This window comes from Puma concolor, chromosome D1 (genome assembly GCF_028749965.1).
Source record: "Puma concolor isolate L17-30 chromosome D1, mPumCon1.1.hap2, whole genome shotgun sequence".
In the NCBI taxonomy this organism is placed as follows: Eukaryota; Metazoa; Chordata; class Mammalia; order Carnivora; family Felidae; genus Puma; species Puma concolor.
In genome coordinates this window covers 8,904,054-8,931,343 of record NC_141676.1, presented here as the reverse complement: position 1 = coordinate 8,931,343, position 27,290 = coordinate 8,904,054, and the positions used below count along the sequence as shown (strand labels likewise).

General features: G+C 57.8%; 4 protein-coding genes across 5 annotated transcripts; 1 reads left to right on the top strand and 3 right to left on the bottom strand.

The window, feature by feature from the left end:
• Window positions 1-667: 667 nt before the first annotated feature.
• Window positions 668-9,369, bottom strand: MTA2 (metastasis associated 1 family member 2). Its single transcript, XM_086677173.1, has 18 exons — window positions 8,855-9,369; window positions 8,050-8,117; window positions 7,324-7,417; window positions 5,597-5,714; window positions 5,398-5,461; window positions 5,122-5,239; window positions 4,721-4,823; window positions 4,444-4,543; window positions 4,117-4,305; window positions 3,939-4,013; window positions 3,755-3,813; window positions 3,442-3,539; window positions 3,183-3,322; window positions 2,695-2,923; window positions 2,396-2,485; window positions 1,988-2,106; window positions 1,730-1,878; window positions 668-1,510 (listed from the first exon to the last, which is right to left on the bottom strand). Exons 1-18 carry the CDS (start codon window positions 8,880-8,882, stop codon window positions 1,345-1,347), a joined length of 2,007 nt encoding a protein of 668 aa, XP_086533299.1. The 5' UTR covers window positions 8,883-9,369; the 3' UTR covers window positions 668-1,344.
• Window positions 9,370-9,656: 287 nt separating this feature from the next.
• EML3 (EMAP like 3) lies at window positions 9,657-19,106 on the bottom strand. 2 transcript variants are annotated; one of them, XM_086677172.1, is made up of 22 exons: window positions 18,723-19,106; window positions 17,726-17,897; window positions 17,400-17,654; window positions 17,189-17,302; window positions 16,081-16,148; window positions 15,792-15,915; window positions 15,400-15,570; window positions 15,133-15,202; window positions 14,936-15,046; window positions 14,599-14,694; window positions 14,054-14,209; window positions 13,759-13,900; window positions 13,171-13,322; window positions 12,963-13,088; window positions 12,748-12,879; window positions 12,213-12,280; window positions 11,621-11,709; window positions 11,452-11,549; window positions 11,235-11,322; window positions 10,612-10,710; window positions 10,188-10,318; window positions 9,657-10,096 (listed from the first exon to the last, which is right to left on the bottom strand). In XM_086677172.1, exons 1-22 carry the CDS (start codon window positions 18,742-18,744, stop codon window positions 9,893-9,895), a joined length of 2,688 nt encoding a protein of 895 aa, XP_086533298.1. In that variant the 5' UTR covers window positions 18,745-19,106; the 3' UTR covers window positions 9,657-9,892. The 2 variants fall into 2 exon arrangements, with proteins under 2 accessions (XP_086533298.1, XP_025771491.1); XM_025915706.2 differs by having other exon boundaries at window positions 17,400-17,651.
• Window positions 19,107-19,362: 256 nt separating this feature from the next.
• On the top strand, window positions 19,363-21,419 carry ROM1 (retinal outer segment membrane protein 1). Its single transcript, XM_025915681.2, has 3 exons — window positions 19,363-20,152; window positions 20,549-20,795; window positions 20,911-21,419. The coding sequence occupies exons 1-3, from the start codon at window positions 19,563-19,565 to the stop codon at window positions 21,127-21,129; spliced, it is 1,056 nt and encodes a 351-aa protein (XP_025771466.2). The 5' UTR covers window positions 19,363-19,562; the 3' UTR covers window positions 21,130-21,419.
• Window positions 21,420-21,568: 149 nt separating this feature from the next.
• Window positions 21,569-26,285, bottom strand: B3GAT3 (beta-1,3-glucuronyltransferase 3). Its single transcript, XM_086677174.1, has 5 exons — window positions 26,046-26,285; window positions 24,758-24,932; window positions 22,956-23,316; window positions 22,429-22,719; window positions 21,569-22,072 (listed from the first exon to the last, which is right to left on the bottom strand). Exons 1-5 carry the CDS (start codon window positions 26,125-26,127, stop codon window positions 21,974-21,976), a joined length of 1,008 nt encoding a protein of 335 aa, XP_086533300.1. The 5' UTR covers window positions 26,128-26,285; the 3' UTR covers window positions 21,569-21,973.
• Window positions 26,286-27,290: the final 1,005 nt, after the last annotated feature.

The window sequence follows — 27,290 nt, the reverse complement described above, 5'->3', positions numbered from 1 at the left end:
CTTAAGCAAAGTCTCAACTGCTGAACCTGTTCCCCTATCTATCTCTAAAGTGTGGAAGGAACACGTACAACAGGCTTAACCTCTTATTCACTCTCCGAAGGTGCTCCTCCTGTTGGACCCTGCTCAGGCTTGTTTCCCAAACCCAAAAAGGCAGGAGACAGCACTAGAGTGGACCTCAGGCCAAGGCAGTTACTGAGGCTGGTCTTGGGAATCCTTGAAGTGGCAACTTGTGCAAATAAACCACAGAGCTGGGTGGTAAGATACTGCAGTACCCACCACCACCCCCCCTCCCCAAGGTAGGCTACATCTTGCCCTGGCTTCCAGCAACTCCCAGAATTTCCTGAGAGCTAAGGGTTGGGAAATAGAAGAAAAAGCACCTTCATGCCTCCCTTCCTGTGGAAGCCACCAACCAGAGAGTCAGCTGATTCTGTTTTGAGTGAATCTGTACCAAGATGGAGCTCGAGTTCCAGCACCACAGGGAGCTGGGGAGCAGTTTGGGTCCCCCAAGAAAGCTAGCAGGAACAGTCTGCCTGTCCATGCTGCCTATCTCAGAAAGCTGCTCCCAGGGCAAGCACCATCTGTATCGTCTTTCTTATCCCTTTGTCCTTTATTCCAACTGACGACACCGCCCCCCCCCCCCCCATGGCAGAGAACAGCTGAGCCAGGAGAAGCTGAAGAAAACAGCTTTTTATTTGTTACTATAAGAACCAATTACAGAATCCGAGGTTAAAAAAACGGACAAAAGATCTTTATTTCTGAGAATTGGCGTACAAAAGGCAGAGGGGACAAGGCGAGGGAAGGAAAAGAGAGAGCATGGGCTGGGGCTGATGCCAGCTTAGGGGCCTCAAACTCCAATTAGGAAAGTCCGGACACCGGACAGGAAGAGAAACCCCCATTAGAAAAAAAAAAAAAAGATACAGACATGGCAGTCATGGCAGTGCACGCCCCCCTCCCCCAACCAAGTACCACCACCTCCTATCAATTTACTCTTCCCCTCCCCCATCCCCTTTCAAAAAGGGAGGCAAAATTTTTAAAAAATTAAAAAACCCTCCCCCCAAAACTGTCCAAGACAACTGTGGGTCCTACCCCCCAAAACAGGCTAGGTTCCCACAATGGACCAAGTTCCTGCAGTGTGTCCTCCACCACCGGGCACGGAGAAGCATGGGAAGGGGACGAGCCTCGCAAGTGGTAACACCAGAGGGCGCCCGACCCCTCCAAGGACACACACTTGCTCCCTCCCTCCCTCACTCCTCATTCCCTTTGATACTAGAGGGAAGGGAGGGTGGGTGCCCTGGGCACCCACCCTCTAGCTTTCAGCCCACCTCCCTCCCTCCCCGCAGACGCTCAATCCTCCAGGACAATAGGCTCATTGGTGCTGGCAGGATGTGACGGTGCAGATAGTGGGACCGGGGGCCGCACTGCAATCAGTGGTGGCTTCACCTTCAGGGGCAAATTGGGCCGGCGAGCAGCTCGCCGCATTTCCAGATGGGTCAGAGCCTTCCGCAGGGCCCTGGCCAGGAAAAGAAGAGTGGAATGAAGGCTAGGACCCTCAAGGTAAACCCCCTTCCCCATTCCATGCCATAGTGTGCCTTCTGGCCCATTCTTTCCTGGCACCCCCACCCCGTGCCCAGTCTTCTGGAGCTGGTCTTGTTCAGAATTCCTATTGTCCTTACCCACCAACCTGGGTTATCAACCTCTCAGCCCCTCCTACGGCGGGTGGGCTCCCTACCTGGTATCCTTTGTGGCCACAAACACCACAGGATTGGGAGCATCAGCCGGGTTTAGTTTCTGACGCTTGGCTGCTGGCTGTGAGCTTGAACGAATCCCTGAGGCCAGAGGCCTTCCATTGGCAGAGAAGGGGACCCCGGCTCCTGACATCTGGAGAGGAGGGGTGGGCGCAGGCAGCACAATGAGAGAGCGCTCACAGATACCTATCAGAAATAAAAGCCCACCCAATCGGCCTGGCCCACTCCAGCTGTCAACTCACAGTCTCATAGGCCCGTTTCACCATAATGCCCCCCAGACCCCGGTTCTGGGTCAGCTGGTTTCTGTTGATCGGTGTCTTGGTACCCCGAGGTGTTTTTGGTTTCAGAGGTGCCTGGGCCACTGCCAAGAAAAAAAAACAGGAAAAAACTTGGAGAAATTTCATGTTTTCTCTTCTGTATGTAGCTTCCCTGGGCATCCCCAAAAGCAGTCTGGCAATTACCACAGGAATGTGGCCTTAGCTCACCATGGTAATATTGGACAGCCTATGAAAACCATTATTAACCTACAGGAGTACAGTTGGTTAAACTAAATCTCTTTGGACTATGATAGTAAAAGGATGACAGAGACCCTGAAACCATCTAACTGGTTCCCCATCCCATACCCACAGTCTGGTTTCCCCATCCCATACCCAAATCTTTGACAATAGTTGCCAGGGGCAGCCGCACCAGAGGGTGAATCTTCAGTGGAGTTTTCGCAGCCTTAGGAAGTCGAATGGAGCCTGGAGAGCAAAGATGAAAGCTTTTGAAGGGGCTTCACTATTCAGGCCTCTCCTACCGCCAGGAGCCACATCTAATCTCCTACCAAACCGCTGTGGCCTGCTGTCCCTGTGGTCATTAAACCTTCACAGCCAGAGAAACACTGGTCTCTGCTCTGCTTTCTGGCCAGAGCACCCAGGCCTGCCACTAGCCCCACCGCTCCTGCCCTTACACTCTGCCTTGATGGCATTGGCATTGATAGGGGCATAGGGTCGTCGGGCAGCCCTCCTCGGCTGTAACAGGTCCCTGCACATGCGTCTGGCAAGACGGGTCAGCTTTGTGGTCTGAAGCAGGAATGTTTGCCTGTTCTTAGCCAGTAGCTTGGCCCGGTTGGCGCTGGTCGTATAGGGGGAGAGACTCTGGGCTTCAGGTCGAGACAAATGACCCCTCGAGTGTGGCTCCTGGAAGAAAGACATAGGAAAAAGAGAGAACACGGATGGGCACTGAGGCTCCCTTGTTTCCTTCATTCTCTGCAAAAAGCAGTTTATTCCCACCCGATCTTTTTAGTACCATCCCACCCACCCGTCTCCCCAACCACCACTAAGCACCACCTCCCCAACCCCACACACATCAAACCACCTTTTAAGGTTCTGGCCTTCACCTGAAGCTCACATCACTATGCTTACTGCTCTCCCCTGCCTATTCCCCATTAGTCCTTACTGTTGTGCCCCGGGCAGCCCCCTCAAGCTGGGTCGGGGTCTTCAGTCCCCCATACTTCTTCCAGTAGATCCAGCAGGAAGCACAGAGGCGGCACTGCATGTTGGGTGGGCCCCAGGCGTACCACTGGGCAGACTGTGTGGCTGTAGGAACATGGAGAAAAGGGGGAGTCTGGGACAAATATGCCACCTGAGCCCCTTAGGTCCTTGGCCCAGAGAAGACCTCACCCCCCTCAACATCCCTGCCCCTCCCTGAAACTCACTGTGGCAGCTCTCGCAAGTCAGGCCCTTCTGGAATCCAGCCCCATTCATGCCAGGTTTCGAGCCCACAGAGATGATCTGGTTAGGATTTGGCTTAGTACTGACAGGAACAGTGTGGGGAGAAACCAGGAACTGGTCAAGAAAGAGAATCCACGTCCACCTCCTCCCGATCATTTGACCCTCTGACCCTGACTCCTGCCGTGGTCACCACCAGTCACTGAGAAAAGCGTTGCTGGGGAGGGGGGGTGTGGGGGCGGGGAGGGTGGGGAGGGAGAAAAAGAAAACATGCCAGCCTCCCCCACCTACCACACTTACTAGGTGGGGATATAGACTTGTTTCAGTTTGCTGTCTGCTTCAGCAGCTTTCAATCTTTTCTGCAAGAAGGGGAAAAAAGGAAGAAAGAGAAGGATCAGAGCACCTCCACAGGACGATGTCATCAACTTCAAAAGCAGGGGTGAGCAGGAGGCCCCTGGTCCAGCCTTCCCAGCCCAGCCCATACCTGCTGAATATAGCGGTCTGTGGTTTTCCACATGTAATAAAACTGGACTATGCTGGCGAGTGACTTCCAAGGCAGCTAAGGAGGCAGAGGGAAGGAAGCTGAGCTGGCATCTGGCTCCGGGTCCCCGTTCCCTCACCTGCCGTCTCTTCCACCTCTCCTCCCAGCCCTGTCCACTTACAAAATCCTGGCGAATATCATTGAAATCCTTGCCGTACTTCTCCAGGGCCTCCTCAAACAGCATGGCCTCCGAGGCCGACCACTCCTCCATCTCGTCCCGACACAGCACTGGGCCTCCCTGGGGCACCAGGGTCGACATGGCCTTAGCCAAGTCGTAGCCGTTCCTCTGCAACGTATCCATGGCATGAAACTACCGGGAAGGTGGGAAACAATGCGGATGCCCTGAGACCCTCCACACCGGGCTTCTCAGAGACCCTTCCTCTGTCCCCAGGCTCTGCAGGTCCCCACAGAGCCCAGCCTGCCCGACTTCCCAGCAACCTCTGCTCACCAGCGTGATATCTCGAGAGGCAGCAGCTGCACTCATGTGCAGGCTCGGCTGCCGAATGGAGCTGCTGCAATCTAGGGCTCTTGCGAAGGTCCCCACGGCCCTACGGGAGATATTAAGAAGTCAAGAGAGAGACAAGAAAGCATGAGTGAGCTGAGGAACTAAGCCAGATAAGGAAAACCACGCAGGCCAAAACAACCAGTCTAGTCCAGCTCTGAGAATTCGATGCAGAGTGTCCACACCGCCCCCAGCCCGTCTTGCCCGTCCACCCACCCCTCACCGGGCCACCACGAGAAACTGATCAATCTGCCGGTCTGTGAGAGGGTTGTCCGGGTCCCAGACCTTCATCTCCATCTTCTGCTGGTTCCGATTATCAGATTCTCCTGGGGAACAGGGCAATGGCAACATCAGGGAGAGGGAAAGGAGAACAATAGGTGCCTTGACACAACAGCACCTCGCTCCCCCCGTGCCTCTGGCGTGGATTCTATCAGCCACCTCAACTCTCGGACTTTTCTTCCCGACTGTGCCCATTGGCCCCTTGCAGGTTCCCAAGGTCCCAGCTTGTCAGGGCAATGGCACAGAGCCGTGAAGGCCGTGGAGCCTATGACTCCGCAGCACGCCATTCACAGCGACTACGACGTTACATGACTCAGGGGCCGCACGCTCCGTCCTGTTGCTTACCCTCTGCCAGACGATCTGGGATCTCAGCTTGGTATTTGCAACCAACTCGGATCTCCCCCTGATCGGCTAAAAGCGTCTTCTGCACGGGGTCGAACACCAGTGAGTAAAAAAAGCAGTCCTGGAGCCAGGAAGAAAAGGTAAGCGGGCGGTGGGGAACATCCAGCGTTCCCATGACAGGCGGTCTGTGGACCTGAACCTCATTCCAGTCCTACTCTCCTCTGGCCTTCTGGGCACACCCACTCCCCCCCTTCTTTCCCCCCCACACCTCTTTCTCACCTCCTTTTCCAAGTATTGGCTCAAGATGTCGGTCTCATTCAAGAGGGTCACGCTGCATTTCCCCCTACAGGAGAGAGGTCCGAAAACCCTAGGTAAGCTCCTCATTCCTTCTCCACAGCACTTCCATTATGCCACCACGCCCCTCCTCTCCATCTTCTAAAGAAGTGCACACCGGCCAGTGGCCCCGATTGTCCTATACCTTATGTGGGTGGCTGGTAACGATTCAAATTGCCGAGAAAGAAAAAGCTCCCGGTGCTTCAGTTGATGTCGCTGCTGCTCTGACACCCCTGGCTGCTTTGATTCCTCCTCAAACTCCCCTGGGAGATTAAGGAGGAAGAAGTCAAGTCAGAAACTAATTCAGCAAGAAGCCACCTTGGAAACTTTGACCCGGGGAAAACACTTCCTATCCCAGCTGGTTTTTTTTTCACATTCCCCAGGCATCTGCCGTTTATACCTACAGCCACCAGCTTTCCCACTGAGCCCTCTCCTCCTAACCCTCTCCGCTGTTCCAGTCCTCCCAGCTCCCCATCACCAGTGCCTTGGGAAAAGCTGCTGAGAGTACAAAGAATGCCACAGAAACCCATTCCAAACCCAGGTACCAATGCTCAGATGCCACTCATAAAGCACAAATCTGCCCACACTAGGCCCAGCAGGAACATCACACTTGTCTCTCCTGCGAAACCAGCCTGAGGTTCAGAAACCCAATATGGTGAACAACTGTCACATAAGGTTGTGTTTACTAGTTTTTCTTTTCAGAGTTCAGGAGACTCTTTGCTCTTAAACATCAGGCAACCGTAACAATCCTTCGCTGTCCACTTGACTACTAAGTTTGTGGGGTTTCCGAGGACAGTATTTCCCAAGCCAGTGCCAACACCTTCCTTCCCAGGAGCTGCGACTTGCCCTGAAACCCTGGTGAGAAGGGTTAACTTGGCTGAGTGCCACCCAAAGTGGGAGGGGGCAGGAGAGCCACAGGCCCAGGCTCATTGGTGCATTGTTCCCAACCTCAGGGAGAAGGGGGGTGGGGGTGCAGCGGGCTCCACCCCTCGCCTGTGTGCTCCGGAAACCCTGTGCGAAACCCTGTGCTAAGGCAAGGGGGGACCACACCCCCCACCCCTTCTGATTGGACAAGGCCAAGGTCAGCCCCTGCCAGATGGGGCTGGAAACCCCAGAGGGCCAGGGAACTTGGTAGGCCTAGCTCCTTGTTAACCCCTTCGTGCTCAAAGCAGCCTGAAATAAGGAAAATAATTTAAGAAGGTGGAACAAGAGAAAGAGGAAAGAAAGCCAAAGCAGGAAAGGGAAGATCAACTAAGGAAAACAGAAGATAATTTTTTTTAAAGAAGATAAAATCATAAAGAGAAGGAAGAGAAGGCAAAAGGGAAAGATATAAAATGGATTGGAGAAGGACGGAAGAGGTGGGAAAGAGCAAAAAGGGAAAGATAACTTTCCGAGCTTCCTATTCTGCCCTTTCAATGTATTCTCGCTACCTCGCGACCACAAAATTAGGCTGCTTCCCTGTCCTGCAAGCTTCTAAGTACAACCTCTTCCCCTTCACCTTGACCTTTACAATCACCACCCATTGTCCCAATGTACCCAAAACCGTCCCTCAAGGGTCCTGCTTCTCTACAGCTCTTCTTCCTCCCCTATTTAAATACTATCACCTCTTTTCCACCTATCGTTCAGATACACACACTCCCACACAAGTCATATTCTGGCTTTCCTTATCATCGTCTCTCCACCCTGCTTCCAACCCCAACGTGTAAAAACAGGCCTCCTTCTGTAGACCAGGCATTTCCCACCCCCAAACTCACACCCGGGCTTTGGGCATGCTACCAGGGGAAACACCTGCAGGGACATGCCCAGACCTCAGATCATGGGAAGGGGGAGACAGGGAGGGTGGGGGTGGGGTGGGGGTACGAAGACACTCACTGGCATTGCTATCAGCCAGGCTGTTGAGGCTACTAGAAATGTCCCTTCGCCGGAAAAGGCACACAACCTTTGCCTCCACGTTGCCATTTGCTGTCTAAGGGGGGGGAAAACTGCAGTTAAAATGGGTTGTTTTAAAGTGGAAACACATGAAGAAGAAACTAAGCATGAAGTAGTTTCTAAGGGGTGTAAATAGAAAAACCCAAGAAACTATGAGGGTTTTGTTGTTTTTTTTTATATAATTTTCTTTTTTTAAGAGAGAGAGAGGGGAGGTGGTGAGAGAGAGAGAATGAGAATCTCAAGCAGACCCCACGCTCAGCATGGAGCCCAACTCAAGTCTCCATCGCACAACCCTGGAATCATGACCTGAGCCAAAATTGAGTCGGACCCTCAACCCACTGAGCCACCCAGACACCCAAAGAAATTACAAATAAAGAGACTCACATTTAAGGACAACTTCCAAACTTTTTTCCCCTAGACTTTCCCTTTCCTTAGCCCCCAAGAGAAGGAATAGGAAAGCTCCCACCTAGCTCTCAAAAGCCTTTCCTGAATACACTGAATGAATAAATGAATGAATGAATGAATATGAATGGGCACTTAGGATTAGGGCTGGTTTTTCTCTGGATCTCTCTCTCTTCCATCTGAAGTTAGTGACCTCAGAAAAAAAAAAGACCCCCTGGAGGGAGGGAGGTACCCGAAGGGGCAGGGGTGGGACTATGCTCCACTCACCTTGTTGAGCTCCTCAATCCGTCTAACCAGGTAAGGATTGCTGGAAGAGTTCTCAAAATAGACGTAATCTGTAGGAGGGGGTGGGGAAGCACCGGGAAGATCAGAGGAGGGATGGGAAAGCCAGAGCACCAGGGTCAGAGAGAAAAGAGGCCTAAGGGGACCAAAAGAATAAGGGTCCAGGTAGAGAGAACGCTGAAATGTGCAAGTAGAGAGACTACGAGAAAATGAGGGATTTCCCCCCCGCCACCACCACCCCTGACCACCGAGTTCTAATATCAGATCTTTCTCTCAAAAGTGAGCCTCAACGAAGAGACAAGAAACAGGGGGGTCCCCCTGCAGTCCCCACAATTCAGCGATGGAGTTGCACCCCGGCATCGGCAATTGTTCGCTCTAGTGCCCTCGCCTTTTCGAACCCAGGCGCACAATAACGCCCCGGGGGAGAGGAAACCTCCCGGCGGTCCCGCTCAGGCGGCAGAGCGGACGCCTCGGTCCTTGGTGCCCCCTGCCTGCCCTGTCAGCTCCTTCCGCACCACTTTCCCAGGCCCCACTTCCGACCCGGGGCCCCAGACGCAGCCCCGAGAGTGCCGTCGGGGCAGCCCGCAGGCTCTCCAGGGGGCCTCGGCGCCCGGCCGCGTCGCCGTCCCCGCACCCTCGCTCCCCGTGCTCCCGGTTCCGGTTCCGGTCCGCGCTCGGGACCACGCCGCCCCGGACGCGGCTCCCCGCGCTGCCGGGTGCCGAGCCTCTCCAGCCCCGGTCCCCGACTTCTCCCGCCCCGGGCCCCGCAGCCCCTTCCCCCGGTACTCACCCCCCACCCGGTACATGTTGGCCGCCATGGCCGTTCCCGCCGCCGCCTCCGGCCGCACAAAGGGGTCCGGGAGGCTCGCGGGGGCAGGGCTCGGCTCGAGGCGAAGCCCCGAGCGCGGGGCTGGCGCTTCGCGGAAGTCTCGGTCGGGCCCGCGCAGCCGGCACCTCCGCTGCCTCAGCCGTCGCGGTTCATCCCGGCCCGCGCTGTCGCCGCCGCAGCTACCGCCTCACGCCCGGGACGCCGAGGCCAGCGCCGGTCCGCTCGGCCTCTTCCGGAACAAGCTCGGCTCCCGCCGGACCGGAGCCAGGTTCTGACTCTCCCCGCCCTCGCCGAGCCCCACCAGACGTTGGGATCTGCCGGCCGCCGGGAAGGCTTGCCCTGCCCGCCTCGGGTTTCGCCTCCTTCCGGAACACCTTCGGCCGATCCGGAGAACAAGGCCCGGCGCTCGGCTCAGGTCGGAGAGCGAGACCCCAGAGATCGGCTACTTCCGGAAAAGGTTCGGCTCCCTCCGGCCAACCGCGGCCCGGCGCTCGGTTATTTCCGTTGCAGCTCGGCCCCTCCTCCGAGGGCGGGAGAGGTGTTGGGCTTAACTCTCTCCTCGCCGGAGCCCCTCAACTCCGCCTGCGGCCGCGGAAAGACTCGCGCGCCTTTGCGCTCCGCCGGGTTATTTGCAAGCGGCTTTGCCTGTTATTTGCATGAGTGGCCTACGCTCCCCTACTCCTTCCAAACTCCTCTTTTCCTTCATCGCCACCCCCACAGGGCCCCGGAGGCGCCCAGCCGCGCCCCACAAAAGGACTGGGAGGCGACTTTGCTTTTGGTTTATTGCCCCTCAGCAGGCGGCAGGAGTCAGGGCCCAGGCTGGGGCTGCCCGGCTCAGCCAGCGGGTCTCTACAGTGTGTGCGGGGGTGCCGTTCGCCCCCTCCAGGGAAACGCGCGATCGGGAATGTCTCGAAGTCGAGGAAAAGTCGGCCCCTGGTCCTGGGGGTTTCGGGTGGGCGGGGCCGCGCCGCAGGGCCGGTGGCTCCCCTCCGGCAGCGGTCAGACATCGAGAGAGGAGGCGGGGGACAGGGAGGGGGTTCGAGAGGGCGTGGCGGGCGCCGGCCCCGCGCCCCCAGCGCCCAGCACTCGCCACTGGAAGATGCTGGCGTCCTTGCCGCCCAGCGAGATGAGGTGCGAGTCGTCGTGCGTGAACCGGACGCTGGTCACGTGGCTGCCGTGGCCGCCGTACACGAGGCTCGGAGCCTGGGCGGGAAAGAAGACCGAGCTGCGGTGGCCGGGGAGCCCTGGACCCGGCCCCCGCCCGCCCGGCCCCAGAGGCCCCTGGAGGCCTCACCTTGGCGCGCGCGCACGGGTACTGGAACAGGTGCACTTTGCAGAAGTCGTCGGCCACGGCCACCACTCGCTCGTTGTGGGAGCGGCACAGGGAGTTGATGTCGGTGCCATCCGAGCCGTCTGGCCACACGCCTAGCACAGCAGCCGGCCTCAGTATGGCCTCCTCCCCGCGGCCACCCACGGCCCAGGCTCCGCACCGTTTCCGGCGGTCAGGCAGCCGAGGCCGCCCACCGGCCGCGTTCCAGGCAATCCTTCCCGGTCCCGGCAGCCACTGAGGGCCAGAGGGGCCTCCTGGGCTGGATCTGCCGGTTTCTTGACACCCACCCCTCTGACACATGCCCAGCATTCCGAGCCCAGTGCGGGCTCCACCTTACCCCGCACACCCCACCCCACCCCACCCCGCAAGGTTCAGAGGGCCTGCTCACCATAGACATGGAAGCCCAGCACGCAGGTGTAGGTGGCCCACTCCCGGTCTCGGCTCTCATAGCGATTCCTCAGCAGCTTGCAGCCTCCAGCCACGTCCCCTGGGGGGAGGGAACCCACCCAACTCAGCTCTCCCCCTGCCCTCGGTTGGCAAGACACCGACCCACCGACCCACTGACCGGGAAGGGTAGGTTGGAAAGACTAACTTGAGGTAATAGCATGTGATCTGGTCACCTTGGTAGCCCTCAGCCCAGGGCAAAACCCAGCCCCATGCACTTCCTGAATCCTGAAGTTCTGAAGTTCCCCTAACAGCTTCTCATCAGTTCTTCCTCCCTGGCTAAGTCAATTCCTCCACACCTGCTGAGAAACTTGTCCTAAACAATCTTGTCCTAGTACATTCCTCGACTCCCTCAAGTCCTCGTGGGGAAAGGCATGGTGTAAAACTGTGTAGGGTTTTTCAATTCACAATATTTCTCCTACCTGAACAATTCCAACTCCACTTCAGCCCCATCTCTACCTGGAGCTGCCTACATACTCTTCGTCCCCTCCCAACCAGGAGCCTCCCAGCCCGAAACAAAACCCAGCCGATTACCCATTCCCCATGCTTTCCCCTACAGCCACTCACAGTAAAGGATCTCATAGTCCCCAGAATTGGACATGATGAAATTCCCATCTTTGGACCAGTCAAGGTGAGTGATGAAGCTGGAGTGACCCTGGGAGCAAGGGTCAAGAGACTAAAAATGTAGCTACCATTTCCCATCCCCAGGTCCCCCTTAGTGCATGAGAGCCCTTCCAGTTTACCTGCTATGGCAATGCCCCACCCTCCACCCCGGCTTCCTCACCACACAGCGGCCAAAGCGGCTGGACTTGGCACCCTCACTGGAAACGCTATAGATGTAGATCATGTTGTCATGGGAACCGATGGCCAGGTACAACCCATCTATAAAGACAGTCACTCAGAGAGGGAAGGGCCAGGGACAGGTCTGGGTCCAGGGTGGGGGTGGCTCCCACCTGGGCTGTACCGGACCACTGAGAGCTGCTCATTGCCATCAGTGACATCAGACACGATCTCTCTGGTCTCTGTGTCCAAAACCAGCCACCTGGAAGGGAGGGGGTGGAAAGCAGGCGTGAGGTTACCCATCCTGGGCAACGTGGGGGTTGGCAAGTTGGAGAGCGTCAGAGACGCCAACAGAAAGGCTGTGATGTAGACAGGTTGCCGCTGCATTCTAATGCCAGGAAATCGGAAGACGCTAAGGAGAGAGAAAGGGTGAGGGGCTTCTGATGCCTCTAAGAAAAGAATACAGGAACCTTGTGGAGTCTGTAAGCCTGTCACTTCCCTGTGTCAGTCTCTCCCATGTCCCTCCTATCCCCCACAGCTTTTCTATCCTAAGCTGCCACTCCCAGGCTCAGAGGGGAGAGTGGTTGGGTGTGATGACAGTTGTCACAAGCAGAGCAGGGGAGGCCTGGGCTGCAGAGAAAAGCACTGAGAAACGAGAAGGTGCGGTTGGGGCTCCCGAGCCACACTCCTCCCCTGCCACCCCATTACCAGGGGCCCTTCCCAAAGCTCCTGCTTTCCCCTCCCAGGAATCCTGGCTCCTCTCACCTCCCTGTGTTCAGTCCTACGGCCACAACTGCCCCGCTGGGGTGGAAGTCAGCACAGAGACCAGTCTCCTGGGAGGGGGGAGAAGGTGAATTCAGGAAGATGCCTTTCTAGTGAAGGTTCCTGGACAGACACCTCGTCATGTTGGTAACACCAAAACCTTCTCCTCCCAAGGATGAGACAGGGAGGAGAGGGACAGTAGACCTGGGGTGGAGGCAGGGTGTCACTGGAGCCTAAACTAGGTGATACTCAACATATTTAACAACCAGAAGTGAGCTAGGAGGCTGTGCCAGAGATTAACCATTTGTTGCTGGATCAAAGGGAGGTCTGGGGGTTTGGGGGTAAGGGGGAGGGGACAGTGCCTAGGGGACACTGGAGGCATCTGCACAGAAGAATGCAGATTTTGGTAGCCAACACAGCCATACCAGTACAAAGTGGCTGCCCCTGGGGAGAAGGAAGAGGGATGCTGGGGAAGGAGTGGTGTCCACAGAAGCCATGGTGGGTGTGGCACTGGGGATCCAGGGACACGGGGCTCTACCTTGAGGTCAATGCTCCAGGCCAGCGCATGGCCCTCCCCATCCCACAGGCACAGTTGTCGGTCGTGGCCACAGGTGAGAAAACGGTTCTGGAAGGGATGTGTGCAGAGTCCCCAGAGCTCATCCGTGTGACCCTGCAGCAGATCACGGGCTGTTACCTCTGCCCCTCCTCAGTAGCACTTCCCACCCTCCTCCCTGGAGCCCTTGGCCCTCCAACCTGGATTACAGGGGAGAAGCCCTGCGCCAGATCTCCCCTCAGCAATGCATTCTTCGTGGTTCCCACCAGCAGCTCGGAGCCCAGCCCCTCAGCAATGGCCCGCACAGCCCCAAAGTGTTCAGGAATCTGCAGAACGGTGGCATGAAGTCAGGGGCCCCCTGGCCATTCCTCTCCCCACTCCCTCCTTCGACCCCAGGCTAGCCCTCACCTCAGCCTCCTGGAGAGCCACCAATCCCGGCCCCCACTGGACCAGCCGGCGGTCCCGTCCGCCACCACTCAGTACAGTCCCATCCCGCCGGAGACACAGGGCAAAGATGGAACCTTCGTGAGCATGGGCCTGGGCCACAATCCCATAGGTCTCTGTTGGCAAAGTCACGAGTGGGTCATGCTGTGGGGGTACAGGGAAGTGGGGAACAGAGGCAGCCTTGGCCGTCACGACACAATAATAACTCCTAGCTGCTGAGCACCTACTGAATGTGATCTCTGATCCTCAGCTATTAGTTTACCCAGTTTACAGACTGAACAACCGAGCCTCAAAGAAGTGAGGTAACTTCCTAAAGGCCACACAACTAGTGGCAAAACTGGAGTCTGAACCCAGGATCTGGCAGACTCCAAAGCCCCAGCCGTGTCGCCCCTACCCTTCCAGCCGGCCTTTCTAGAGGGTCCACAGAGATCTATCAATATTCATGGTTAAAAAAAAAAAAAAGAAAGAAAGAAAGAAAAAGGAAAATCCTCTGTTTCCCACAGACACCCTCTGGGATACTAGACTTCCCAGGTGCCACCCCCAACCACATACCTTTGGCCCCACCCCTGCCTGGGGTCCTGGCATCTGAGAGGCTCCGTCCCCAGGTGAGAATGTTCCCCTCTGAGTCCCCAGTAAGAATGTCCCCATCCGGGAGGAACACAAAGCAAGGGACAAACTTGGGTTTCTTGTATTTCTAGGGGAGAGAGCAGAGATCAAAGGGAAGGCCAAAGACTGAAAGTCACAGACCCTTGCCAGCTGGGTGGTACCAGGGTCTAAGGTATTCAGACCAATACTTCCATCTCCACTCTGTCCTCCCCCCCCGACCCCACACCCATCCACGCCTCACCCCAAAGACACCCTGTTTCCGGGTGAGAGTCCCGTTCCCAGGAACCCCCGCTCCTCCACTCCAGTTCCAGAAGTGGACATGCGACTTCCCACTGGTGACAATGCAGCTGCTGTCGCGAGGGCTGAAGCCAACGGCCAAGACGGAGTCATTTGTACTCTGAAGGGAAGATACCAGAGTCAGCCACCCCAAGCCCTGAGCACCTTCACTTGACTTGACTCTTCAGTTTGCAGCCTGACAGCCGGTCTGCTGATATCCTGAAACCCGAGGACAAGCCTTCCTTCTGGGCCCAGACCCTGGTCCCCTCAGGGCACCCCTCCCTGTCACTCACGATGCCAGAACCACCCTAATGGCTAAGACATTATCCCTCAGGAAGCCAGAACTTCTGAAATCCCCGTTTACAGCCTCAGAGAGGCTAGGGGGCTTCCTCCAGGTGACCCAGCCAGAAAGGAAGTCAACGTATGTATGGGTAAGTCTGCAGCTCTCTATACTTCACTGCCCCCAGGTCCCTAACCACGGTGCCCCGCCAGGCCGCCTGGACTCCTCACCTTGATCTCAGCCAGCTTTGTGCCCCGGCTGCAGTCCCACACGGACAGCATGTGCTCATTGGAATCATCCACCACACAAAGAAAAGCACCCTGATCCTGAGAATGGGGGACACATCGGAGGGGCCGAGTGAGGCCTAGAAGTCTGTGGGTTCATGGTCATTAGGCAAGGGCTGCCATCACAAGTCGAGCGGGCAGAAGGGACACCTGCTCCTTTCTCAGGAGAACCGGCGGAGTCAGGTTCAGGAAGGCCAGAACTTCTGAGGCTTCCCGGTGAAGTGCAAGAATGAGGTTCCTGGGCAAGGAAGATGGGGGTCTAGAGGCTTTGGGGTCAGCTCACCGCAACTGAAAAGGCCAGGGCTCCCACGCCCCGCTCGAAGGCCCCCAGTCCAATCTCCTGCAGCTTCAGCAGTGTCTCTGAGTCCCAGACGTGAACCACAGGCTGCAGGGGCTGGGAGAGGAGAAGGGGTCAGGGCTATGAAGGAAAGGCAGGCTGGAATTTCATCCTGTCTGCCTGGTGTTGGGCTTTGGTCTTACCTTTCCATCTTTATCCACTCCAGCTGTCTGTCCCGAGGCTACACGAACACCATCGGGGTGGACGGCCAGACTAAGTGGGGGGAGGAGACACTCTAGGGAAGGGGGTCGGTCTCTCAAGACCCCTCAGGACACCTTCTCCATGCTTGCAGAGCAGCAAGGCGACTCTACTCTCCTGCTCCTCCACACCGACCCAGACCCTGCTCCTGCCAAGCCCACCATCCCCACGCCTAGAGCCGCCCGCCCACTCCCAGGTCCCAGGCCCCTCACCATCGAACACAGTCCGTGTGGCCCCGGTAATGTCGCTGGCCGCCACCTCCAGGACCCCCTGGGCCTCCCTCGGGCCGGTACAGCACCACCACACAGGCGATAAAGTAGACCACCTCCCCAGAGCGCAGCACAAACAGATTAGAGCGGGAGTCACGACCCCTGTACCCGTAACTGGAGTGGGGATCACAGTCAAGGAAAGGGTCAGATCAAGGGCAGAATGAGGAAGAGGGGGCAACGGAAGACCTTCTGGCTGGCAGCACCATCGGCAGAGGATGGGAGGGGAGGATTCAGAGGGCTCCCTGATCCCGCAGGTCCAGGGGGAAACCATAAAGAAGGGGGGGGTTCCCAAGATGGTTAAGGTGGTTCCTGGGGGATTGGAGGGGGCAGGATACACCCAGTCAAGGCTGAGGGTCTCCGGGGGTGGGCCGCTGGGCAGCTCCTCAAGGCTGCGGATGCCAGACGGGATGTACATGGTAATGGGGCGGCCGCGAAGGAACATCTTCACTGAGATGCCTTCTACAGAGAAAAGGGGGGTGTCAACCACCACCCTGCAGCCTCCCTTCCAGGAAAGCCAGAGCAGAACTCTACCCACCACACCTCACAGGTCCCCCAAAATAGCTCTCAGGGCTGTCGCCCAAACCCTAACACTGTCATCCAAGTTATTCACTCCTCTGTACGTACCCAAATTGTAGTTGCTTCTCCGAGACCCAGGGCCCCCGGGGCTGGAGAGGGGGTCTTTCCCCCCACGGCTGTTGGGAAGAGAGAAAAGCATAGGGATGGGGTCAGGTCCCAAGACCTAAGTGGGGAAGGGCAGGACACAAGAAAGGAGGTTACTCCAGAGACCTACAGAGTCATCTCTGCAGGCTTTTAGTTTGCATTCGGAGCATTTGGGGCCCCAGAGTAGGTGGGGACTCTCAGCTCCACGTAAGAGATGAGAAGATTCAGGCCATAAAGCTTGTAAGAGCCAGTGCGGCAGCATGACGGGGGGGAGCCCTTTCCTCTAGACTACCAGGCTTCTGGTTGACCTTTTCATTTCTCCATCGGTAAAATGGGACCAAAGTGAATCCAGAATGTACACCAGCCCTGCCTTTCAGGGATCTGGGAGGTCAGCAAGAAAGTCTTTATCTCTCAAGGGGAAAGTAACAGGTGAATTCCACAGATAGCTGTCATTAGATCAAAAACGTAGTGACTTCTCTTCTGAGAATGCAGGGGAAACTGAGGACATGGCTAGAATGAACACTCAGGTGTCCTGGGGCCTGTACAGACTCTGAGACAACTATGTTCAGCCACTAGAATTTCCCCTTGTTCTGCAGAAATAAAGCCTGGTTGGGGGTGGGGTGGGGGGCGGTGAGGGGCAGTGGGGGGAAACTCCGAAAACGGTCATCCAGGAAAATCGCGAGAGCTTTTTGGTACCTCTCGGAATCCTGGAAGGTATGTGGTGATACGATGGAACCGAAGTCAGGGAGAGGAGGGTTCAGATCCTAGTTCTGGCTGTGTGACCCGAGACAAATGACTTACCCTCTCTGAGCGTGCTTCCTCGCCTGGACAATGAACAGCATGAGACCACCTACCCCCCAAGGGTGTCGTGGGAACTGAATGAGATGGAGGAGGTCGAGGGTTTAGCACAGTGCCGGGTACACAGCAGGCGCCCCTGGGGGGCTTGTTCCTTTCTTCCTGTTGGGCGATGAGGTCCCCCCACCCCACCCAGGGAAGTGAGGTGAGGGATGTGGAAAGTCAAGAGCCTGAGCGTGGGGTGGGGCGGGTTGGGGGTGGCGGGAGCCTCGCCCACCTCTCTGTGCTCCCTGACCGCAACAACAGGTTGGCCGAGGAAGCTGCCTTCCGGGAGAGTTTCTGCCGAGGCCGCTCTGAGGGGGATGAGGAGGAGGAAGAATTTCTCCGTGGCCTGATAGGAGCATAGTGAGCTGGTAAAGATCGTTCCCTCTCCTCACGCTTCCCAGTCCCTCCGCCGGCCCTCCTGGCCCCTGCCACAGGACACTTACGTGTCAGCGCGCTGTGGGGGCTGCACAAGCCTGAGGATCCCTGGGGGGCCAGGGGAACCACTGCTGCTGCTGCCCCCTCCTTCAGACTGGGTCCCACTAGGCTCTTCACTGCCCCCCTGTGGGGCTGGGGGCCCATTGCTCAGGCCAGGGGGTCCAGGGGACGGCTGCATCTCAACCTCTGTCTCCGTCTGGGTGCCCCGGCTCACCAAGGAGGGGCTGCACGTGGGTGGCAGTCCTGGGGGGGCTGCAGGGCTGCTGGGGAGACAGTGAGTCAACCTGATGCCCCCAGAGGCCCTCGGAAGAAGAGGGCGTGACAACCTGCCTACCTGTCCCTTGTAGGAGCTGGGGCGCCAGGGTCCTGCAGGGAGTTCGGGGGCGCCTGCAGCCGCAGCAGGCGGAGGGCTTCTGCCAGGGCCGCCTTAACCAGCTCCATCTCCTTCTCCTGCACCTGAAGCCGCCGGCTCAAGGACTGCAGGGCCTCCTGAGCAGGGCCCTCACCTGGGAAAAGGGCAAGAAGCACTCAGAATGTACCCACCACCTGAAGAAAAGGGTTGAGGGGATTCTGACTTCCCTCCGACCTTGCATTCGTCCGATAGGACTACCCCCTTTCAAGCAGCCCCGGGCTTGGAGGCTGGCCCGGAGGGGAGGAGGCGGGTGGTAGAGAATCAAGGGCCTCCTTCTGGCAGGGCAGGCGAGGAGCCTGGCAAGGCTGCCTTCCTGCTGCTGTCTCAACCTCCGCAAAGACAGGGAGTACCATGGAGTACCAGGGGGAAAATATGGAGTACTGCCCAGGAACGTGGGAACCACAGAGGGAGGCGCAGCGCCGGCGCGGGATGACGGCCCACCCCAGAGCAAAGCTCAGGTCTCCAAGGCAGGCAGAGAAACTGAGAAGGGGGCGCGAAAAGAAGAGGGCGCCCCGAAGAGTACAGTCATCTGAGGGCTCACAGGATCAGGAGGAGAGATCGAGAATGACAGGAGAGGGTATCAGTGGAGACGGAGTCATAGTGAAGGTCCCAGGGTAACGGGTCCGAAGTAAAACGACCCGAAATACCATGAGAAGAGGCCCGGAATAACATAGGGGGCAGAGAAACATCGAGGGGCCCAGAATAACATGGGGAATAGGATGACGTTGAGGAAGTTCGAAATGACAGTAGGAGATCCAAATAACTAGGGAGAGCGACCTGAGGAACAGTGGAGGATGCTCAGAACCCCTGAGGCCGAGGAGCACGCGGGGACGCCGCCAGACAGCCGTCGGGCACTGGCAGCGGCCGACCGGCCGGCGCTCCGGGAAGGGGCACGCCGCCCGCCCCGCCCCGTACTCACCGGGCCCCCCGGCCCCGTCCATCCGGCCCCCGGCTTGCTCCGAGCGGCGGCGGCGGAGGAGGCTTCTAAGCCGCCGGGGCCATGGCCAGGGAGAGGGGAAGGGGAAGCACCCCGGGGCGCGCGCGCAAGGGTGCCGTGCCACCCCCCGGGGGCGCTGTCGGGCGCGGGGAAAGGGCCTGGAGGGGGCGCTGTGGAGCGGGGGCGGCAGGCTCCAGGACCCGCCGGGGCCTCGGACTCTCCCGGGGCCTCTCTCGGCTCCCGGGGGTGGGGTGGCGGGGCCGTCCGGGGCCCCAGCGCCGCGGCACAAACAGGCGCCGGACGCGGAGCCGCCAGGAAGCGCGGGAGGGGGGGCGGGACGAGGTGGGGGGGGCCGGGCCGCCTGGTAACCCCTCCCTGTCCGGACCTCGCGGCTCAGTCCCCGGGCAGGGCTAACCCGCTGACCCCCGGACCCCCTCTGGGCCTCCGCCCTCCAGGCCCTTCCGGGATCCCCGCCCCCTGAATCCCTGGGGTCTTCTCTGGTCCCGGAGTCCCTGCCCCTAGCCCCTAGGGGCAGAGCCGACCGGCCCCTCCCCACTTCCGCGAGGGGGCAGGGGCGGGGTCATGAAATGGGCCCTTAGCCCGGGGGCGGGGCTTTTCCTAAGGGGCAAGGCCAAGGCATCTCGAATTGGGGCTGCAGGGGCCAGGGCAGCGGGTTATTAAGGATGGGGGTGGGAGGATTCCCAGGGTATTGGGGTCAGGATGGCATTAGCCCAGCTCAAGCCGGGCTGGGCTGACTCAGCACCCTGCGCCGGCCAACCCTAGTCCCTGAGAGCTCTGCTTTCCCTTGGGCAGAGATGGGAGATGGCGCCGGTGTTGCCCCTGGTGCTGCCCCTCCAGCCCCGCATCCGTCTGGCACAGGGGCTCTGGCTCCTCTCCTGGCTGCTGGCGCTGGCCGGTGGCCTCACCCTCCTCTATAGCGGGCACCTCCAGGTCCAGCTGTGGCACCTCAGCACTTTCTTGGCTCCCTCCTGCCCATTTGCTGCCCTGCCCCGGGTTGCCCTGGCAGCTGGTGCGGTGGCTTTGGGCACAGGACTGGTGGGTGCAGGGACCAGCAGGGCCAGTCTGGACGCAGCTCAATACCCTCCCTGGCGGAAGGTCCTAGGCCCGCTGCTCGTGGTTGGCACTGCTGGGGGCGGGGGTCTTCTGGTCCTGGCCCTGGGACTGGCCCTGGCTTTACCTGGGAGTCTGGACACAGGGCTGGAGGAGGGCCTGGGGACTGCCTTGGTTCACTACAAAGACACAGAGGTGCCCGGAAACTGTCATGCCAAACGGCTGTTGGATGAGCTGCAGCTGAGGCACCACTGCTGCGGGCGCCACGGGTACAAGGATTGGTTTGGGGTCCAGTGGGTCAGCAGCCGTTACTTGGATCCCAATGACCAGGACGTGGTGGAGTGAGTGTCTTATTCCCCCGCCCCCCTCCTCCTGGCCTCCTTCCCCTCCTTTTCCTCCTCCCCATCCCTTGAAACCCACCTTACCCAGATAGGAAGTAAATAGAGCCTAGTGATCCAGAGAATGGGTTACAGATCTGCTATTCTATCAGGTGTGTGACCCAGGGCATGTTACCAAACAGCTCTGGGCCCATTTCCTCATTTGTAGAATGGAGCTAATGGGACCTATCTTACAGACTTATTGTGAGGATAAATGAATTATGCACGCCTGGCACACAGCAAACCAGTCAGTGAAGGTCTTTTTCCTTCTGTTTCCCTTCTCCATTCTTGTGCCCGGCAGCCTTTCCTCCAGATCTCGACTTCCAGACGCCCTAACTCCCCTGCCCCCTCCCTTTGCAGCCGCATCCAGAGCAACGTGGAGGGCCTGTATCTGATCGACGGTGTCCCTTTCTCCTGCTGCAACCCCCACTCACCCAGACCTTGCCTGCAAAGCCGGCTCTCAGACCCCCATGCCCACCCGCTCTTTGATCCCCGTCAGCCCAACCTAAACCTCTGGGCGCAAGGATGCCACGGGGTGCTGCTGGGGCACCTGCAGGGTTTGGCGAGCACGCTGGGCAGCATGCTGGCTGTCACCTTCCTGCTGCAGGTGAGTCAGCAAAGTGTCTGAGGGCTGCCTCCACCTGGGCCTCCTCGCTGCCTCCAGCTCTGGCCCCTGGGGCGGTGGACCCCCACTGACCTCTTTCCCTTTGCTTTTCCCCCAGACTCTGGTGCTCCTGGGCCTGCGGTACCTGCAGACAGCACTGGAGGGGCTCGGAGGAGTCATCGATGGGGAGGGAGAGACCCAGGGCTACCTCTTTCCCAGCGGGCTGAAGGACATGCTGCAAACAGCGTGGCGACAGGGAGGGGTTGCTCACAGGCCGGCACCTGAGGAGACCCCACCGGAAGAGGCACCTCCTAAGGAGGGTCCACCTGAGGCCTAGTGGCCTGATGGGGAATGGGAGGGGGGAAGGGGAGGGATGGACAAACACTGAAAACCTCACAACTCCATACCAAGGCTCCAGGTGGGGGAGGGGGGGTCCCTGGGATTAGAGGGGTTAAGGATAGTCACCGAGCCGGACTGGGGGCGGCAGGAAAACTAGGTGGCCGGGGCTTAGCCCCTGCGGCTGGAACCAGCGGGGAACAGAGAAAACACAGGGTGATGGGAAAGCGACACGGGAAGGGCTGGCGACTGCTCCTGGCACAGAGACTCAATAAAGCTTTTTGCACTGAAGCCACCGATCTTCCTTTCAAGGGGGTTGGGGGGCCCTGGGAGAATTGATTTCTGTCTGATAGAGAAGCCAGGACTCCTGGGTTTCGACTCCGGGAAGGATCTTAAATGCAAGAGCCAGAATGTGTGGAATGAAGGAAACCACAGGCCCCTCCAGCTTGAGATCTTTTATTCTGGAGGTAGGAGAGGGGGTCAGCATGCTCAGGTAGGGAGGGTCCAGCCCAGCTCCTCCAGCCCCCCAGGGCATGCCCAGCCCCAGTGAGTTGCCCGGTTGCTCAGCAGCCCTCCCTCCTGAGTGCCTGTCCTTCTGCTCCGCCCCAGACAGGGCTGACCTGGCTCAATACAAGGGCTGCTTGTCCCCAGCCTGTGGGCAGTGCCACATGGCAGGCTGGGGGAGGGGCGAAGCAGCTGGGCCATGCCCTGGGGCTGAGGGGGCAGAGGGGCCACCGCCCCGGCTCTGAGGGGTCAGGACTAGGAAAACCGGATCCTGGGCAGGCCAGGGGCCCAGTCCACCAGGTCTGTGCCTGAGGAGGTGGTAGTCAGGGTGGGGCCTGCCATCACACCTCGACAGCTGGGTCTGAGCCTCGGCCCTGCCGCTGCAACTGCTCCTCCTGCTTCATCTTGGGCTTCTCCGTCCGCGTATGCCACACCAGAACCTGTCCCAGGAGGCTTTCGGTTAGAACTGGGCCCTCTGTGTAGAGTGGACCCACTCACCCCCTCTACACACACAGCGTTGGCTCCAAAGCGTGAATGGCAGGAGGCTTTAGTGCCTCTAAAATAGAGGCCCCTCACCCGCTCTGTGCTACATGGGTGCCCAGGGGACCACTTTCCTTCCCTGGCTCCCCGCTTCCCCTGCAGTAGTGCTGTCGGCAAGGTTGAGTCCGGGCCCTGGAAGGTCCCTCGTGGTCCAAACACCCACCCTGTGATCCTCCTCCCCAAGGCCTTACTCCACTTTCCCCCCAACACCTTGCCGTATCCCAAAGCCGGAGTTCTGCCCACCTTCATCCCTTACCCGAGTGCAGTTAGCAGCTCGCGGCTCCAGGTCCCTGGGATCCACGAGGTGGCTCAGGAGACTGCTTTCCAGGTGGCCCCGGGGAGCAGTAGCATCAAACTGGGCATTGGGCTTTGCCAACAGCAAGGGCAGGGCAACAGCGAATCCTGCCATATCCACTGGAAAGGGCCTGTTGGGCTCCCATGCCGTGTGGAAGCCCACAACCCGGCCATCCTGTACCCGAGGACCCTCAAATCGCAGGCCGCCTACCAGCCCCACAGGCCACACTGAGACACCACGGGTCCAGCGCATCTATGAGAGGTCAGAAGAGACGAAACAGACACGGGGTGGCCCAGGGACAAGGGAGCAGCAGGAAGGACCGCTGGGGTCACTCTGGCCCACTGCTCCCCCTCCTCACACAGAAGCCTAGAGCAACACTGGTAACCAGGGCAACAGGCAAAGCTGGCCCCGCCTGGCCTCTCTCCCGATCCCCCCCCCACCTCCACCTCCGATCCCCCCCCCCCCCCACCTCCACCTCCGGTGCTCACCTCTTCAAAGAGCTCCCGGCTGTAGGTGTTGTCATCATCAGCAAAGTATACGACTCCCCGGGTGCCGGCTGGGGGGGGGTCCTTCTCTCCCCCGACGGCGCCCCCTCCTCTCCGGAGCCAGTCCAGGGCCCTGTTCCGTTGTTCTACACCACGGGGCCGAACCCAGCCTGGCTCACCCTCCCTGAGCCGCTGGGCCTTGGGGGTGAGGACTGCCAGGTGCGTGAAGAGGAGGCCCGAGGCCGCCAGCAGCCCAGAGACCAATGGGGTGGGGCCTTCAGCATCCTCCACCAGCAGCCAGTGCAGCCGGGGCACCAGGCTCAGCGTCTGGGACAGCCGCACAAGCTCTGCTTTTTGCACCAGCCTGCAGGGGAAGAGATGAAGAGGAGGGCGAGGGGTGGGCACCGTTTACTCACTCCAGCCAGTATGCATAGCTTCTCCTGAGCCCCTTCTAGTATCCCCCATGGTCTTTCCCCAGCCAATATCCAAACTCCTTTTCTCGCTTGTCAATTTCACACTGCATTCATTCACCTCCCCTGTTCGTACAGCCCGTGTCTGTCACTTGCCTCAACCCAAGGGCTCTGGCTGTGGGAGACTACAAGTTAAGGGGCACAGGCTTTGGAATCAGACAGCTCTGGGTTTGAATGCCAGTTCTGTTACTTATTAGCTAAGACACTGGGGGGAAATGGGTCAGGTCTCCCCAAACCTGTTTCCTCTGCTATCAAATGGGATGAACAGTACTTTACAACAATGTCATCTTGAAGATTAAATTATAATGACTTTCTAAAATACCCTTAGGACCAGGTCCTCTTCCTCATGTGCTTGGGTTTCCAGATAGAGGTGTTTAGAGGAGTCCTTTGCCTCCTTCCTCTCCAGGGAATTTTCCAGAGTTTAGACAAGAAACTGGGAAGGTGTGGCCCAGTTTATCCTTCTAGGCTTCTTGATCCTTCAGATCAGTCTGTCCGTCCCAGGGTTGGTGCTGCATGTGTGTAAGGGGACGGGGTTGACAGCTGGCTGTGCCTAGATGGGTCAGCCATCTGATTCCAGGGAGGAGTTAGTAGGCTCTTTAGCGACAGACCCAAAACCATGTTCCCCAGTTGGTTTGTATCAATAATAAAGCTATATTTTAATAAAAAAAAAAAAAAAGTAGGAGTGCCTGGGTGGCTCAGTCGGTTGAGGGACTGACTTCGGCTCAGGTCATGATCTCACGGTTTGTGAGTTCGAGCCCCGCGTTGGACCCTGCGCTGACAGCTCAGAGCCTGGAGCCTGCTTCGGATTCTGTGTCTCCCTCTCTCTCTCTCTGCCCTTCCCCCACTCATGCTCTGTCTCTCTCTGTCTCAGAAATAAATAAACATTAAAAATTAAAAAAAAAAAAAAAGGACAGCCCTTAGCACAGTGCCTGGTAGAGAGTAAACACACTGTAAATCACAGCTGGCGTAACTGGTGTGACATAAGGCCAAGGCCTTTTCTATTTCAATTGAGTCAGGGGAGCTCAAGCTTTCTCCCCAAAGGATCCCTGAGAGAGAGTGAACTCGGGCAAGCTCAACGTTTCTTTGAAACTATATGGCTCTATCTTAAACTTTGGCAGGAGCTGTGTATTCGATTTCACAGTGTACCCCTGTCCATTTCAATGGAAAGACAACCATTTTCTCACACACCTTTGAGGAAAGATGTGGCTCATTTATCCTGTCACTTGGCATGCCCTAGTTTGAGAAACACCCCCTGGCCTGGTGACTCCCCAGACTCCTCCCCAACCCCCACCTCCTGGCCAGTGCCAGGCCTCCTGGGCGTACCAGAGCCCGTACCTGGCGTAGGTGGGGGTAACAACATAGATAGTAGGCAGGGCCTCAGGTTCGGGGGGCTGGGCAGGGGCAGGGGGTGGGCGACGGAGATCAGCCTGCAGCTGGGAAATCCTCAGATCCTTCTGCCGAAGCTGTTCTGCTGCTGCCCGCAGGGGAGGGAGGCAGTCACATGGCTGGCCTGGTCCCAGGAAGCAGGGATGGGGGCAGAGAACCACACACAGCACGTTGAGCATCCCAGAGGGGCATAACCTTCTCATTCAACTCCTAGCCAGTGCAGTCATCTCCTGACAACTTCCCCGACAGCCTCTTCTACATCCCTGGTGGTCTCAATCAGCAGCCCTCTCCAACTTCAATACATTCCATCTGTTGCAGCTTTCATTCCGATATCGAGCTGATCATCTGCCTCCTCTACCTGCTGGTCCTAATGTTGCCTTCTGGAGCCATAAAGAAGTCAATCTCCTGAAACAGGGCAGTCTTTTAAATACCTGAGGATCAAAGCCTGGTCTCTAAATCTCCGAGTAAGAGGCAACATTCAATCTGTTCCCTTGGCTATGTAACCAAAGACTCATAAAATTCAATTCCGTTATTGGATAAATATTTATTGAATGCTCCTCGTAGAAGGCACAGCCTTAGGTGCTGGGGATACAGCAGGGAGTAAAGCAGACATGGTCCCTGCCTTCGCGGAGCTTTCAGTTTAGTGGAGGAGGCAGACACTGAGCAAAGAAACACATTAGTAAAATCATTACAAATTGTGATAAGGGCCACGAAGGAAACATTTAAGATAGAGAATAAAAGAGAATCCAGAAAAAAGAAGAGTTAATCTAGCTAAGGTGGTCAGGGAAGGCCTCTCTGAGGCGGTGACATTTGAGCTGAGACCTGAAGGATGAGAAAGAGGCGGCCAGGAAAGAGCTGGGAGAAAAGCACTGCAGCCAGAAGGAACAGGTTAAGAGCTTGAGGCAGCAATGAGCGTGGGCTTTTCGAGAAACTGTCATGCAGCTTGTGTGGCCGGAGCAGAGCGAGCGAGCGGGGAAGGAAATGGGGTTGGAAAGGAGGACGGCAACAGATCATGCGGGGCCTTGCGGACTCTGGGAAGGAGTCTGCATCTCATCCGAGGTGCGGTGGGAAGCCGCGGTGCGTTCTAGAGAGGGGAGTGCGCCCGGCGGCCGCAGAGGGCTGTCGGAGGGCCGAGCCGGCTGAATGGTGTCTGCGCGGGGGCTCATCCCCAGGGCGGGATGCAAGGCGGCTGGCGCCCTCGGACGGGCCCGCCGCACCCCCGCCCCGCCCCGCTCACCGAGCTGCACCAGCGCGTAGAGGAGGCCGGCGATCGACACCAGGAAGTAGGCGAGAAACACGTTCTTCAGCTTCAGCTTCATGGCCGTGCCGCCGCCGGCGCCCGGGCAGGCGGGGTCCCGGGGACACGAGGGGTCCCCGCCCCCCACCCGCCAGCCTGCAGACCCCGCCCCTGCAGCGGCCCCGCCCCGCGTCCCGCCTTCCTCACGCTCCTCTCCACCGGCTCCCGGGAGCTGGGGCCGACAGCGCCCGCCCGTGCCCACTTCCGGTCAGTCTGCACACCGCCCCCCGGGTTAATTTCCGGTCCCACAGCCTAGTTCTGGGAACCACGGGAGTGGGTGACGTCACATCCGGCGTGTCGCGCTCGCGTGGCGGGCAGTCAGAAGCCTGGTGGGAGCGACGTTGAAACCTTCCCCTTGAACGCCCGTCCCTGTGTCTAGATTTCCTCCTTATTTTCATTCATTCATTTATCAGTCACAGCACCCAGTAACAGTTTAACAAACACTCGTCACACGAATGAATGAAATCTGGGACTTCTCACGTGCCAGGCCTGTGCTCTGGGTGTCTGTCATGCATTCCTCACTAGAATCCTGACATAGGTGGTATTGTCCCCAGTTTACAGACAAGTAACCAAGGTTGGCAAAAACTGCGAAATTGCCATGATGCAGTATGCTGCCCCTTCTAGATCTGTACTGTTTCCTCTGACCATTTCTTAAACAGGTGACAACAGGGGGCAGGGTAGGGGGGAGTAGGGAGTGGGGTGCAAGGCAGTGGGCCACCTCCCAAAAAATTGGAAATAGTTCTTGATGGTTAAGCGTCCAACTTTGGCTCAAGTCGTGATCTCACAGTTGGTGGTTTGAGCCCTGCCATGGGCTCTGGGCTGACAGTGTGGCCTGCTTGGGATTCTCTCCCTCTCTCTGCCCCCGTCCCACTTGCGCTCTCAAAATAAATAAAAATACATGTATTTCTTGAACTGAGCATTCCAAGGACACATCCCCTAACTATTCATAGGCACAAGCCTTCCTGAGGAGTCATTTTCCCTGAAAAAAAAAAAAAAATCATATAGTTTCTTATAAAATAATCTGAGACTGGTCGTCAGTCTACAAAATGGAGAGAACTATTTCCCATCACTGAAACAATGGGGAATTCGTGAGAGCATCAGACTAAATAGCTGTTTCTATTCAAGAGGGACCCCATCAGCTCTGGTCACCACTATTTTTTTTTTATTATTATTTATTTTTTATTT

What these genes read in the sequence shown, in the direction of transcription:
- MTA2 (XM_086677173.1), bottom strand. Translation starts at nt 8,882, where the DNA reads ATGGCGGCCAACATGTACCGGGTGGGGG. An exon ending in CAACATGTACCGGGTGGGGG is followed by an intron (nt 8,118 to 8,854) that starts GTGAGTACCGGG and finishes CCCCTCCTACAG; the next exon opens with ATTACGTCTATTTTGAGAAC. An exon ending in CCTCTCGAGATATCACGCTG is followed by an intron (nt 4,306 to 4,443) that starts GTGAGCAGAGGT and finishes CCTTCCCGGTAG; the next exon opens with TTTCATGCCATGGATACGTT.
- EML3 (XM_086677172.1), bottom strand. Translation starts at nt 18,744, where the DNA reads ATGGACGGGGCCGGGGGGCCCG. An exon ending in ACCCTCAGCCTTGACTGGGT is followed by an intron (nt 15,571 to 15,791) that starts GTATCCTGCCCC and finishes TCCCCACTCCAG; the next exon opens with TTACGGGTACAGGGGTCGTG. An exon ending in GCTGGGCTTCCATGTCTATG is followed by an intron (nt 10,319 to 10,611) that starts GTGAGCAGGCCC and finishes CTGCTGTGCTAG; the next exon opens with GCGTGTGGCCAGACGGCTCG.
- ROM1 (XM_025915681.2), top strand. Translation starts at nt 19,563, where the DNA reads ATGGCGCCGGTGTTGCCCCTGGTGCTGCCCCTCCAGCCCCGCATCCGT. An exon ending in AATGACCAGGACGTGGTGGA is followed by an intron (nt 20,153 to 20,548) that starts GTGAGTGTCTTA and finishes CTCCCTTTGCAG; the next exon opens with CCGCATCCAGAGCAACGTGG. An exon ending in CTGTCACCTTCCTGCTGCAG is followed by an intron (nt 20,796 to 20,910) that starts GTGAGTCAGCAA and finishes CTTTTCCCCCAG; the next exon opens with ACTCTGGTGCTCCTGGGCCT.
- B3GAT3 (XM_086677174.1), bottom strand. Translation starts at nt 26,127, where the DNA reads ATGAAGCTGAAGCTGAAGAACGTGTTTCTCGCCTACTTCCTGGTGTCG. An exon ending in CTACGCGCTGGTGCAGCTCG is followed by an intron (nt 24,933 to 26,045) that starts GTGAGCGGGGCG and finishes TCCTGGGACCAG; the next exon opens with GCCAGCCATGTGACTGCCTC. An exon ending in GCCGGGAGCTCTTTGAAGAG is followed by an intron (nt 22,720 to 22,955) that starts GTGAGCACCGGA and finishes GACCTCTCATAG; the next exon opens with ATGCGCTGGACCCGTGGTGT.